At 43.7% G+C, this 15,217-nt stretch overlaps 1 protein-coding gene across 1 annotated transcript in view; it reads right to left on the bottom strand.

Annotated features, from left to right (window-relative positions):
- Window positions 1-15,217, bottom strand: part of proza (protein Z, vitamin K-dependent plasma glycoprotein a) — a 60,546-nt gene that overhangs the window by 18,765 nt on the left and 26,564 nt on the right. The window contains exons 3-6 of the mRNA XM_051717449.1: window positions 2,485-2,654; window positions 2,308-2,332; window positions 2,110-2,223; window positions 65-193 (exon numbers count right to left, since the gene is read on the bottom strand). Of these exons, the coding sequence (XP_051573409.1) occupies window positions 65-193; window positions 2,110-2,223; window positions 2,308-2,332; window positions 2,485-2,654 (438 nt within the window). The remainder of the gene's footprint in view (window positions 1-64; window positions 194-2,109; window positions 2,224-2,307; window positions 2,333-2,484; window positions 2,655-15,217) is intronic.

Raw genomic sequence — 15,217 nt, forward strand, 5'->3', positions numbered from 1 at the left:
GGCAAATAAGTGAACGTTGGACCCTGTACAGATACTTTGATTGTGGTACAGAAGGGACACTCACCGGCTGGCACACATTTCTCTCTCTGCTGTAGTTTCCAGCCGTGTGCACATGAGCACTCGTACGACTGATAGCCCGGCTTACAGAACTGACTGCAGCCTTTACTCTTATCAATGAAACACACCGTCTGATCTAGTGACAAAAACAAGAGTTATATGACTGTCAAATCAGTCAAAAAGAAACTTTAAATGAAAAGAAAAAAAAATGTGAGAGTGAAACATGCAGAAAGTAGATTCAGATTAAACAGCAGTGAAATTATTTGCCAGTTGTGCAGATCCATCAAAGCAGTTTATACACAACCAATCAAACTATAAATGTACAAGTACTAAAATTGTCATCTACAGTTTGTTATAATTAATTTTTTGTTGTTTGTGTAGGAAGAACTGAATGTTTAACTCTACATTCTATGATCACATGAATGAATAAAAGTAATCAAATACATTATGGTTGTTACGGATTAACGCAACTGAGAATGCTACACAATGCTACACAAAATTTAAAAAAGTATATAATATTGAAGACATTGTATTAGCTTACTGCAAATGCAGCTGAAGTAAATGCAGTAAATAGTAATCAAATGTACACAGGTAACAAAATATAAAACAGAACTTGGTAGGACACTAATTATCTCTGAAACAACAATGTTGCTCAGACACATATCTGAAATGTAGAGCCGAAACTTGTCACTTCATTGTACCACCACTGTAAATGAGATTTTATGAATGTGGCTCTTTCTATAAATAAGCTACAATTAGAAATTCTTAAATCAATAAAATCACAAATCACAATGTCTTTAGAGATAGGAACTTATGTTTGATAAACTATTATCTAAATGTGATCAAATTAAATTATCAAATAATATTTTCTTTAATTTATGGGAAATGTAAATTTATCAATAACTACAAACCATATTTGGTCCCAAACTATCTAGCCCCTACTGAGTGATAGCTTAATGTAGGCTTAATCTGCAACCCATTTTTAATGTTATAAAATGTTTCAAATTTGTTTAATTTTAATATTTTTATTGCTAGAAAACAACAAAATCACACAAATCAGAATTTTAAACATTATTCAGACATGTCCCATATTTTGGTAACATAGTTGCTTGCAAATAAAAAAAACAAAAAAAACAGCACATGTAATATTTTTTTTTTAGGTACGTCTTGCCATTGCTGTCGCTAGGCACGATCATGATTTCGGGCTTGATTACACTTCTTACTGCTTGATGCATGCCAAGAGTGTAAGATGGCGCTGTAGGAAATGTAATCGAGCTTGAAATCATGATCGCCAAGGACACTGCTGTCAAGATCTAAAGTAAAAATGAAGTTACATTTTGGTCAGTTCTCACACAAAACCAATTGGATTGCTTCAGAAGACATGGATTAAACCACTGGAGTCTGATGGATTGTGTATATGCTGACTTTATCTCCTTTTTGGAGCTTCAAAGGACCGATCACCATTCACTTGCATTGTATGGACCTACAGAGCTTAGATATTCTTTTAAAAACCTTAATTTGTTCTCTGCAGAAGAAAGTAAGTCACACACATCTTAGATGGCATGAGGGTGAGTAAATGATGAGAGAATTTTCATTTTTGGATATCCCTTTCAGAAGCGATATAATACTGAAAGTGTGGGTGACAAAAAGTCACAATATTTAAACAATATTTAAGTCCTTTTTACCATAAATCTCAACTTTCACTTTCAAAATGTGAAAGTGGAGATTTACAGTACGGTTAAAAAAAAGGACTTAAATATTGACCTGTTTCTCACCCACACTTATCATATCACTTCTGAAAATATGGATTTAAGCACTGGAGTCGTATGGATTATTTTATACTGCCTTTATGTGATTTTTTGGAGCTTAAAAAGGTCTGGTCACTATTCACTTGCAATGAAAGGACCTACAGAACTAAGATATTCTTCCTGAAAATCTTTGTTTGTGTTCAGCAGAAGAAAGAAAGTCATACATATCTGGGATGGCATGAAAGTGAGTAAATGATGAGAGAATTTTCATTTTCGGGTGAACTATCTCTTTAAGTTACATTACCTGTCTCACAGTGGGTTCCTGTGAAGCCGGATTTACAAATGCAGTCATATCCCCCCACACTATCTGAACACATGGCTCCATTTTTGCATGGCTGTTCAGCACACTGGTCACCATCTACATCATAAGAGATAATATATGGCATATGAATACATTTCCTCTCAATGTATGCTAGTTTTTTTCTGCAACTTCCCTACTTACCGATGTAGACAGACCAGAAGATATCCTTTAAAGAAACAAACACAATCCATGTTAAACAAATTTAAATCAATTTAAGAGCATAATTACAACTGCTATTGTGAAAGCACATTTTTACATTGCAAACTTTACATACATATTAGTTACAAAATGTTTAGATAGTGGATGGCTCAAACTCACGGTACGATAATTATCCTGGAAGACTTCTCTTGCTTCTTCATAGTCGCAAACCTCCTCTAAACACTCTCTCTCTAGGTTGGGAGGGAGTTTAGTCTCTTCATCGCCTAGGTTTCCTCTCTTCTGACGGGAAATGATGTTACTTGCTTCCCACTTTTCCAAGAAAACAGGTGCTGAAGTACATACATTTCGAATCATATAAAAAATTAGGACAGTTTTTATAACCTATAATATTTGTACTACAGTATATCTGCAGCCATATGCTGGTGTTTGAGATACTAGTGTGCCTTGCTGCATGGATAAATTGTGGGTGCATTAATTCTGTCGTTTTGGTTTTGCTGTCACTTTAAGAAACTCAGAGACCATGGGCCTCATTCATGGAACTTTCGTAAATATACGTGTAAATTCAGAGTAATTTGTGCATAAAATTGACCTTCTTGAAAACTTGCCACCGGATTCACAAACGCTTCGTACTCCCCAGATTTTTTAGTAAAACGTGTGTATGTTAGTGAATTCCAAACATTTGTAAATAGGGGATGTGTGCACATTCATTCACAATTATTATAATCCATGCCCATGAAAATACCATATAAGGAAGGCAACAGACTTGCTAGTAAATGCTGTTAAAATCTATGCAGAACAGTAATAAAATCATTTTTTATAAACTAAGTGCATTCACATCGTAAAATGTAGATTTAGCAAGCATAATAGCATCTCAAAGAAAGTGAGTTATCGCATGTTTTCGCTGTCATATGACACTCTTGTGAATCAAACAGTTCAAGAAGTCAATAAATTTTGACATGAGTGTAAAATATTTTCAGTTCATGCGGGATGTCCACCACCATTAACCTTCTCTCTCTTTTTTTTCTCCCCTTTTCTCCCCAATTTGGAATGCACAATTCCCAAGGTGCTCTAAGTCCTCTTGGTGGCATAGTGACTTGCCTCAATCCGGGTGGCGGAGGACAAATCTCAGTTGCCTCCACGTCTGAGACCATCAATCCACGCATCTTATCACGTGGCTTGTTGAGCGTGTTACCGTGGAGACATAGTGCGTGTGGAGGCTTCACACTATTCTCCACGGCATCCACGCACAACTCACCACGCACTCCACCGAGAGCAAGAACCACACATTATAGCGACCACGAGGTGGTTACCCCATGTGACTCTACCTTCCCTAGCAACTGGGCCAATTTGGTTGCTTAGGAGACCTGGCTGGAGTCACTCAGCAAGCCCTGGATTCAAACTTGCGACTCCAGGGGTGGTAGTCAGCGTCTTTACTCGCTGAGCTACCCAGGCCCCCGTCTTGTATTACTTTATGATTTAATCACTTTCGTCTTTGTTTCTTTAATACAAAGATATATATTACTGAACCTGCAGAGTGGCTTTCACAATGCATGTTACCCATGTGGAAATAAAGTTTACTAAACTCACAGCTCCTCTCATCCAGTGATGATCGGAGATTATTTGCAGCATTCTCACAGATGACATTATTCTTGCAAACAGTTTTCAGATTACTAAAACAGAGAAAAAAAAAAGAGTGAAAACTCTTTACATGCATGTGTTCCACATGACAATCTTGTGCTGCACGTATCTGAACAAACAGTGAATCAGACATGAGCACTGACGGCTTTTCTTTTGTCTGTTCTTAAAAATATAATAAAGTGTGTTTCTTCAAGCGTGTGTGTAGGGATGGGGGCATGGTCGTGTGTCTGTGTGAGAGGGAGAGCGGTAAGGCTTGTCACCTGGGCTGTCATTATCATTTAAACTTGTCTCTTGTTATAGTGATGGCAGAGGGAGACCTGAAAAGGCAGACAAAGAGCATCAGTGGGCAGAAAGAGAGGGACCAGAGAGAAACTCTTCCTGTGTGTGTACAACCCGATTGATTGACTCGTTTGTGTGTGATTATTTGGCCACTTATTGCCCTTTTTGTTTGAGTTTTGTGAACGCAGCTGAAGAGTAATAAAATACTCACGCTGACTGTTTACACTCCCTCCTGACTCCTCCATTCGCCCCGAGAATACTATCTCTGTGACACTGGTGCTGAAACCCGGTATTTGGAGGATAACATCGTCATGGACCCTTCACCATGCCTTTATGCCTGGAGCAGGAACAGTGTTTCTATCTCCTGCTCCAGGCCCAGGCAGAGGATCGGCAGGCGTTCTGGAGCCTGATCGCCAGAGAAGCTGCGACCCCGGAGCCCACAACCCCTGTTATCCTCATCAAGATGGGGACAAGCGATGATCCCGAGGCCTACCTCGCCTTATTTGAAAAGACGTCCGAGGTGTGGAAATGGCCACCCGACCAATGGGCAGCCCACCGGTTACCTTTGCTCTCCGGGGAAGCACAGCTAGCGGCCCAGCAACTTCTTGCCACTAGCCTCCTCAATTACGGAGACCAGAAGGCGGCGATCACGCAACAGGTTGGCCGTAGTAATGAGCAGAACCATCAGCACTTATGGACCCTGAAGTTTGAGAAGCCCGGCCACCCGTATCCTTTCGTGCAACAGCTCCGGGATGCCTGTCGAAGATGGCTGCTGGCTGAGGGAGTTTAGAAGGGGATACATATCAAGCTTTGGTGGATTCAGGTTGTACTCAAACCTCTATCCACCAATGCTTAGTGCAAGGCGGGGCATTGGGTACGAATAAACAGGTGAGTGTGCAGTGTGTGCACGGGGATATTCACAGGTATCCGGTGGTTACCATTGAGATACTATTTAGGGGGAAAAGCATAGAGTAGAGGCCATGGTTAATTCCCTAAATTATTAAGGGAAATATGTGTGGATGGGTCCTGTAAAATGTTGTCTCGCTGTGTTTGTGCGATTCTATGGCTGGGGAGGCAGTGCCAGGGTCGTCTACATCTGCTCCACATCAAGATGACACAAGAGGGGGAATTCCTGTCCTCAGAGGGTTCCTTGAGGGGGATTACCCTTTAGAGCAGTCAAGTGACAAGTCCCTCAAACACGCGTTTGACCAAGTGAGAGTCATCGATGGTCAACGGCTCCAGCCCGATGTCGCACTCACATATATCCCATATATTTCAATTATTAAAGATCAGCTGTATCGAGTGACATAGGACACTCAAACAAAAGAAAATACAACCCAATTATTAGTACCGAAGAGCCATCGGGAAACCCTCTTCCAGGCAGCTCACCATAATCCAATGGCTGGCCATCTAGGTCAATAAAAAACGCTTAACCAAATAATGGCCCTTTTTTTTTTTGGCCAGGCATTCACAGGGACGTTCGCAAGTGGTGTGCAGCGTGCTGTGAATGTCAGTGGGTGAATCCACCGGCCACCCCAAAAGCACCATTGCGCTCTCTACCGCTAATCGAGGTCCCCTTTGAAAGAACTGGTCATGTACCTCATCAGGCCATTAGAACGGACAGCAGGTTGGCATCACTTTGTATTAGTTCTGGTGGACTAAGCAACGCAATATCTGGAAGCAGTGCCCCTGCGCAATATATCAGCACGTAGTGTTGCAGAGGCACTCTTCAGAATAATCCCCCTCCACAGGGATTTCCACATTCGAGCTGCTGTATGGGCGTCAGCTGCACGGCATGCTCGATGTGATGCGGGAAGCTTGGGAGGAGGGACCTTAAAACAGTAAAAATAAAATTCAGTACGTTCTTGATCTTAGAGCAAAACTCCACACTTTGGTCAAATAACACAGGAGAATTTGCATCAAGCTCAGGAACATCAAAGTCCGGTGGTTCTGGTACCAAAGAGCAATGGGACAGTCCGGTTCAATGTAGATTATCACAAAGTGAATGCTGTGTCCTAATTTGTAGGACAGGGGCACTCGACTGTAGGACAGGGGCACTCGACTACGGGAATTCGCACCAGGAGATAAAGTGCTTGTATTGCTGCCCACCTCAAGCTCTAAATTACTCGCCAAGTAGCAAGGGCCCTTTGAGGTCACACGGCGAGTTGGAGATCTCAATTATGAGGTTAAGCGAACAGATGGGGGAGCACGTCAAATTTGCTACTTCAGCCTCCTAAAATCATGGAGGGAGGCGGTCCCTGTGGCCTTGGCGACGGTAGTTCCGGAAAGGGCGGAGCTCGGGCCGGAGGTGACTCGCAAACCAAATTCATTCACCCCGGTCCCGTGTGGAGACTCACAGACGTGGCCAAGTTGCAAGCAGAATTTGCGGACGTGTTCTCACCTCTCCCCGGTCGCACAAAACTCACAGAGCACCATACTGAGACCACCCCAGGGGTAGTGGTTTGTAGCCACCCCATCGCCTTCCTGAACACAAGAAAAGGGTTGTTCAGGAAGAATTAGAGGAAATGCTCGATATGGGCGTAATAGAAGAGTCACAGAGCGACTGAACCAGTCCGGTGGTTCTGGTACCAAAGAGCAATGGGACAGTCCGGTTCTATGTAGACTATCACAAAGTGAATGCTGTGTCCTAATTTGACGCATACCCAATGCCTCTGATTGACGAATTGCTCGATCATTTGGGCACGGCTCAATTTTATTCGACACTGGATTTAACAAAGGGTTATTGGCAGATCCATTTAACTCCAATCTCCCGATAAAAAACGTCTTTTTCCACACCGTTCGGCTTACACCAATTTGTGACTCTTCCGTTCGGTTTGTTCGGGGCCCCGGCCACGTTTCAGCGTCTCATGGACAAAATTCTCAGACCGTATACAGCATATGCCGCTGCGTATTTAGATGATATTATTATTTATATTAATGACTGGCGGCGGCACATGCAACATCTGAGAGCTGTCCTGAGGTCGCTGCGACGGGCGAGAGTCATGGCCAACCCAAAGAAGTGAGCAATTGGGCAGATGGAAGTTTGATATCGGGGGTTACACTTGGGTCATGGGCGGTGCATCCCCAGGTTAGCAAAACTGCAGCGATCATGGCCTGCCTGAGGCCCAAGACCAAAAAGGAGGTAAGACAGTTTCTGAGGATGGCTGGCTACTACGGGAGGTTTGTGCCTAGTTACTCTGACGTCACCAGCCTGTTGACTGATCTTACTAGAAAGGGGGCCCCCAGTCCGATCCAGTGGACGAAGTCGTACCAACAGGCTTTCCTAAAAGTCAAGTCCACACTTTGTGGGGGGCCACTTTTACATGCTCCTTACTTCTCTCTCCCCTTTATTTTGCAGACAGATGCATCCAACAGGGGGTTGGAGGCGGTGCTCTCGCAGTAGGTGGGAGGGGAGGAACTGTTCAGAAGTTGCAAGCGCTCCTTGAGGGAGACAAAGTACAGTACCATCGAGAAGGAGTTTCATGCGATCAAGTGGGCTGTCCTCACCCTCCGCTACTACCTGCTGGGGCAGGCCTTCACTCTCTGCTCAGATCACGTCCCACTCCAATGGCTCCACCACATGAAAGATACCGATGCGCGGTATGGGGGCGGGGGGTTGGCAGGCTGGATGTTGCCCCAGCCTTAGTCGGGCAGTGGGGGTATGTGGGGATGGGGATGGGGCTGGTCGTGTGTCTCTCTGCGGGAGAGGGAGAGTGGTAAGGCTCGTCACCTGGGCTGTCATAATCATTAACACCTGTCTCTTGTTATTGTGATGGCAGAGGGAGACCTGAAAAAGCAGACAAAGAGAATCAGTCGGCAGAAAGAGAGGGACCAGAGAGATACTCTTCCCGTGTGTGTACAACCCGATAGATTGACTCGTTTGTGTGTGATTATTTGGCCACTGAGTGTCCTTTTTGTTTGAGTTTTGTGAATGAAGCTGAAGAGTAATAAAATACTCACGCTGACTGTTTTCGCTGCCTCCTGACTCCTCCATTCACCCTGAGAATACTATCTCTGTGACAGTAAGTCTTTGTGACTAACAGCTTTTCACTCAGACGTATTACACGTTGCCCGCCTGTTACGGGAAGATGAGCGAAATTACCCACGCATGAAATACATTTGGATGAGGAGCTTGCAAACTGGATTCAGCCTCGTCGTATTTGGCGGGTGGTGGCTGCTAGTTTCACACCCTGGCCACTATTTAATACATTTTCTGACTTCCCAGATCCATAACTTTGCCATTTCCCGATATTGTTGATCATCGTTAATCAATTGAATTTCGTAATTGGCATCGGGTTCTTTGTAAGAGTCCTAACGCCCAGCCCTAGTGCATTTCCACAACCAACTGAAAACTACTAAACATTTATTCAATATATAAAAATGACCAAAGGTTCTCTTTCTGTCATCTTGGCAGAGGGAGTGATTTGAGGCTTTTAGGGAGGAGCAAAAGCACACCACAGTAAAGGAAAGGGGTGTGGTGTTTTTTTATAACACAAGACAAAACAAGAGCATCACTGCGAAACTGAATGTGGCACAATAATCGTTTTATCTCGATTATTTTGTTTTCATAATCGTTGGAAGCCAAAATCATAATTGAAATTAAAATTGTATTAATCGCACAGCCCTATTAGTAAATTCAAATTCTTATTCTGCTTTTGAAAGTAATCCAGAGCACGTAATTTTATAATTAGCTAGAAATCTAGTAACAGCTGCGCCGTTTGACTGACAGGTGCCGTATGTGTGTGTGCTGAACATGCGTGTGTGTTCCAAAAATTCGGAACACCTGAACGGTCAAATACATTTCAAAATTCCACCAAAATGCCCGTCTTGGTGAGGTATTCATGTAAACACAGAGAGTGATGTCAAAGTGAACGTAAACAGCGGAGAAAAAAAGTGGATTTGTATTAAAATGTCAGATTTGTAAGTATAAATGTAAGCTAACAGAACTGCTGCTGTAACTACAACCATACAAGAAAATGAGAAAACACTCACTGCTCTTGACTGGGTAACTTTAGTAGCTTTAAAAAGTATTAATGTGTTATAATCATATAGTACAGACCAGTAGTAGATTTATGTTGTTTTTTATTCTGAATGTTTACTTGATACTACTGTGAAAAACATTTAGAGCTGTTAAAAAAAAAACACAGAATTTTCTTAATTTGTTTTTATTTTGTTCTTTTTTTTTTATCTATTTCTATTCATTGCTGTTTTTTATTGTTAATTTATTACTGACTGTTTACTAGTCTTGAATAACATAACCTGAAACCATTCTTCCATAATTAACATATTAATTAGTGTTATCCTTTGTTGTGGTTTTGAAGCTGGTACTGAGAATCGTCAAATTTCTCTACTGACTACTGAAAGTTTGGTACTGTGATAATGTATAGCCTTTATTGTACATGGTAGATCATACTGCAATAACCGAGAAAAAGTAGATCTCATTCCATAGAAGTGTGAGCACCCCTCTGTAAATGATGGCGATGGAGGCTTTTCTTTATTACTACCATATGTAACATAAAATAATTACCATATGACAATACCCTCCTCTCCTACAAAGTGCAGTTTACATTTCTGTCGCAGAGAACCGAGTTGATTGCATAGGTATTAGGTTGGCCATCGGTTATAATTTTAGAAAAATATACAACATAAACTTTGACATGTTACTTAAGCATGTAATTTAAATGTCCTTTTTTCTCTCCGGACAAGTTACTTTTTTACTCAGACAAGTGAATGACCAATTTACTTGTCCGGCGGACAAGCACATGACAATGCTTAATGTCGAGCCCTGGCTCAAATGTATGCTCTAGTCGATTTTGTGTTTTGACCATTTGTGAACTGCGTTAAAATCCGTCTCGTTTAACATGCTTTGTTACCATGCATCCGTCTCGTTTACCATGACTTTTTTGCCATGTCATCACCATTTATGATTAAATTACTACTAGAGCACAAAATAGTTTATAAGTGCACAAAGTTCTTCATAGATCTAGCCTCTTAATTTTGCTCGCAAAATGCAACAGATTGATGCATTTAACTTTCAAATGTAAAAGTTTTCTTACGAGGGAGCATGCCCTGGAGCCCCCAGAGGGTACGAAGTCCACCCAACACAGTCTCACAAAATGCCAGGACCCCAGCAGAACATTGCCCAGGGCATCACACTGCCTCCGCTGACCTGCCTTCTTCCCATAATGCATCCAGCTGCCACCTCTTACCAGGTAAACGATGCATACGCACCAGGCCATCCACTTGATCTAAAAAAAACACGATTCATCAGACCAGGCCACCTTCTTTCATAGCTCCTCGGTCCAGTTCTGACACTCAAGTGCCCATTGTAGGCGCTTTCAGTGGTGGACAGGGGTCAGCATGGGCACTGCGATGCACTGTGTGTTCTGACACCTTTCTATCATGGCCAGCATTAAGTTTTTCAGCAATTTGTGCTACAGTAGGTCTTCTGTGAGATCGGACAAGACGGGCTAGCCTTCGCTCCCCACGCGCATCAATAAGCCTTGGGCACCCATGACCCTGTCGCCGCTTCACCTGTTGTCCTTCCTTGGACCACTATTGGTAGGTACTAACCACTGCATATCGCAACACCCCACAAGACTTGCCGTTTTGGGGATGCTCTGACCCAGTCATCTAGCCATCACAATTTGGCACTTGTAAAAGTCACTCAGATCCTTACGCTTGCCCATTTTTCCTGCTTCCAACACATGAAATTCAATAACTGACTTTTCACTTGCTGCCTAATATATCCCACCCCTTGACAGGTACCATTGTAACGAGATAATAAATGTTATTCACTTCACCTGTCAGTGGTTTTAATGTTGTGGCTGATCAGTGTATACATACATACATATACGTATATGCCGATCAGCCACAACATTAAAACCACTTGCCTAATATTGTGAAGGTTCCCCTCTTGCCACCAAAACAGCGCCAACCCATTCTTTTCACCACAACTGTACAGAGTGAGTATCTGAATTACCGTAGACTTTGTCAGTTCGAACAAGTCTGGCCATTCTCTATTGACCTCTCTCATCAACAAGGTGTTTCAACAATGTATATATAGTATATATAGAATGTACAGTAGGTTGTATTGTACTGTATTGACATTCAGGCTGTCGGTTGATAGTAAGTTGTTAAGAGAGAATATAATATAATAATAATATAATTTATGACAGTCCGGTGTGAGGTATAAGAGTAAGAGTAATAAAGTGCAGTGCTGATGTATTTGATCGTGGGAGATCAAGAGTTCAAAAGTCTGATTGCTTGGGGGAAGAAGCTGTCATGAAGTTGGCTGCTGCGGGTCCTGATGCTGCGATACCGCCTACCTGATGGTAGCAGTGAGAACAGCCCAAGGCTCGGGTGGCTGGAGTCTCTGATGATCCTCCGAGCTTCTTTCCCACACCGCCTGGTATATATGTCCTGGAGGGAGGGAAGCTCACCTCCGATGATATGTCTGGCAGTTTGCACCACCCTTTGCAGTGCTTTGCGGTTGTGGGCGGTGCTATTGCCATACCAGGTGGAGATGCAGCCAGTCAGGATGCTCTCTACAGTGCAGGTGTAGAACCGTGTGAGGATGTGGCGGTTCATTCCAAACTTCCTCAGCCATCTCAGGAAGAAGAGGCGCTGATGAGCCTTCTTCACAACGGCTTCAGTGTGGATGGACCATGTTAGTTCCTCAGTGATGTGGACACCCAGGAACTTGAAGCTGCTGACTCTCTCCACTGGTGCTCCATTGATGGTGATGGGACTGTGTTCTCTATCTCTTCTCCTGAAGTCCACCACAAGCTCCTTTGTCTTACTGACGTTGAGGGAGAGGTTGTGCTCCTGACACCAGTGTGTCAGAGTGTGCACCTCCTCTCTGTAGGCTGTTTCATCATTGTCGGTGATCAGACCTACCACCGTCATATCATCAGCAAACTTAATGATGGCATTGGAGCTGTGTGTTGCCACACAGTCATGTGTGTACAGGGAATATAGGAGTGGGGCTGAGAACACAGCCCTGTGGGGCTCCAGTGTTGAGGAGATGTTGCTGCCTATTCTAACCACCTGGCGTCTGCTTGACAGGAAGTCCAGGATCCAGCTGCACAGCGAGCTGTTTAAGCCCAGAGCCCGGAGTTTCTCATCAAGCTTGGAGGGCACTATGGTGTTGAATGCTGAGCTGTAGTCTACAAACAGCATTCTCACATAAGTGTTCTTTTTTCCAGGTGGGAGAGAGCAGTGTGTATTGTAGATGCAATGGCATTATCAGTGGAGCAGTTGTTGTGGTAAGCAAACTGCAATGGGTCAAGTGAGGGAGGCAGCACAGAACAGATGTAATCTCTGATTAGTCTCTCAAAGCATTTGCTGATGATGGGGATCAGAGCAACGGGATGCCAGTCATTTAAGTAAGTGATTTTGGATTGCTTTGGAACAGGCACAATGGTGGATGTTTTAAAGCATGTAGAGACTACAGACCAAGAGAGGGAAAGGTTGAAAATGTCCGTAAAAACACCAGCCAGTTGGTTTGCGCACGCTCTGATGACATGGCCCGGAATGTCATCTGGACCCACGGCGATGCGGATATTCACCCGTCGGAAGGATCGGGTTACATCCGCTACAGAGACGGAGAGTGAACTAACCTCTGTAAAGTCGGCCACGAAAGCTCTCTCCGCGAGGGCGGTGTTATTTCCCTCAAAACGAGCATAAAACGTATTTAGCTCATCCGGGAGAGAGGCAGCTGTGTTCACGGAGTTTTTATTCCCTTTAAAGTCCGTGGTGATGTTAATTCCCTGCCACATGCTTCTAGAGTTGGTGGTGTTAAACTGTCCTTCAATCTTGTTCCTGTACTGATGTTTTGCTGATCTGATTTGTTTTTCGGAGGGCGTAACTGGCTTGTTTATGCTCCTCCGCGTTCCCGGAATTAAAAGCGGAGGTCCGTGCATCAAGTGCCGCGCGAACATCGCTATTAATCCAAGGTTTCTGGTTCAGATAGATCCGTATTGTTCTGGTCGGAATGACATCCTCTACGCACTTTCTGATGAAACACGTTACACTATCAGCGTAAAGCTCGATGTCGTCATCAGAGGCGGACCGGAACATCTCCCAGTCCGCGTGATCAAAACAGTCTTGTAGCGTAGAGTCTGATTGGTCCGACCAGCACTGGACTGTTCTGAGGGTGGGTGCTTCCTGTTTAAGTTTCTGCCTGTAAGCGGAAAAAAGCAGAATGGAAGAGTGGTCCGATTTGCCAAATGGTGGGCGGGGGAGGGATTTGTAGCCGTCCTGGAAGGGAGAGTAGCAATGGTCCAAAACCCGGTCCCCTCGTGTGTTAAAACTAATATGTTGGTGGTATTTTGGTGCGACTGATTTGAAACTGGCTTTATTAAAGTCCCCGGTCACAATGAACGCGGCCTCAGGGTGCGCGGTTTCCTGCTTGCTTATAATCCCGTACAGTTCCTTGGGTGCCCGGTCTGTGTCGGCTTGTGGGGGGATGTACACAGCAGTGATAATGACCACTGTGAATTCCCTCGGTAGCCAGAATGGTCAACACAGAAGCATGAGAAATTCCAGATCAGGAGAGCAGAAAGACTTGATGGAATGTACGTTCCTCTGATCACACCAGGATTTGTTGATCATAAAACATACACCACCACCTCTGCTTTTACCTGAGAGGTCTTTCGTTCCGTCCGCACGCCGCACGGAGAACCCCGCGGGTTCAATGGCTGAATCTGGAATCTCAGCAGACATCCAAGTTTCTGTTAGGCAGATAATGCAGCAGTCCCTCGTCTCTCATTGGAAAGAGATCCGCGCTTTCAGCTCACAGAGCTTGTTATCCAGAGACTGAACATTTGCCAGTAGAATATGGGTAGCGGGGGTTGATTTGCGTGATGTCTTACTCTGATGAGAACGCAGGCTCTGTTTCCCCTATTCTTCCTGCGTTTCCACGGCCGGGCAGCCCGGACAAAGGGCTCCGCTGGCGTGTTTGTAAACAGTGGGTCGGCAATGAGGAATCTGAAGCCCAGTTTGTGGTGTGTAATTGCTGAACCAATGTCCAAAAGTGTTTGTCTGTCGTAGACAATAAGGCAGACAACATCCAGTACAAAAAACATAAGAATTGTAAACAAAACACTACAATGTAGTGTCGGAGCTCGCAACGCAGCAGCCATACTCGGCGCCATCTTGATTCCAAGAATGTGGTCTTTATAATTTTGTTTTTGACACACAATCTATATTTTCTAGTATGTCAAAATGTCAAATGTTAATATGAGCAGATTATCTCTCTCCACGTGGAATGTGAATGGGTTGGGACACCCCATAAAAAGAAGTAAGGTTATTTATTTTCTTGAACGTAAGAAATATGATATAGTGTTTCTTCAATGAATGCATCTTTCCCCGCAGGAACCTGAAAAATTTGGGAAGATATGGGGTGGACATGTTTTATTTAGTGCTGGCTCAAGTAAGAGCAGGGGACTCATTACACAGTTAAGTAAACATCTACAATTCAAATGTCTCAAACAAAATAAAGGTGCAGTATGTAAGATTCAGAAACTCTTGTTATTAATGACACCTGTGGCCGTTAAGTGAACTGCAGCCAGCTACATGTTGCTCGCACTCGTGTACACACTCCATAGGGACGCGAGTGTTGGGCCTCACGTATTCAGATAGAAGACAAAGGCAGGCCTAACACAGTCGTAAAAACCTAACTCAAGCCCCCACATTCCAAGTCGTAAATTATACTGATAAAAATCGCGTCAAAATCAAACAAAGGGAGTCCAAAACAGACTACAAATCCAATGAAGCTTTGCTCACTAAAGGATCGAACTCTCAACTCCTATTGGATGAGGCACACAAGAGAACGTCCCTCAAACATGACATCATCAGGAGTTGAAATACCTCTGAAATGCTTCTGGGATTTGCTTCCAGCAACTTTGTTTGCAGTGTGGAGACGCAGCTCATCACAGCTCTCAGGTGCACCCTCGTGGCACAAGGAAGTAAC

Source organism: Myxocyprinus asiaticus, chromosome 14 (genome assembly GCF_019703515.2).
Source record: "Myxocyprinus asiaticus isolate MX2 ecotype Aquarium Trade chromosome 14, UBuf_Myxa_2, whole genome shotgun sequence".
In the NCBI taxonomy this organism is placed as follows: Eukaryota; Metazoa; Chordata; class Actinopteri; order Cypriniformes; family Catostomidae; genus Myxocyprinus; species Myxocyprinus asiaticus.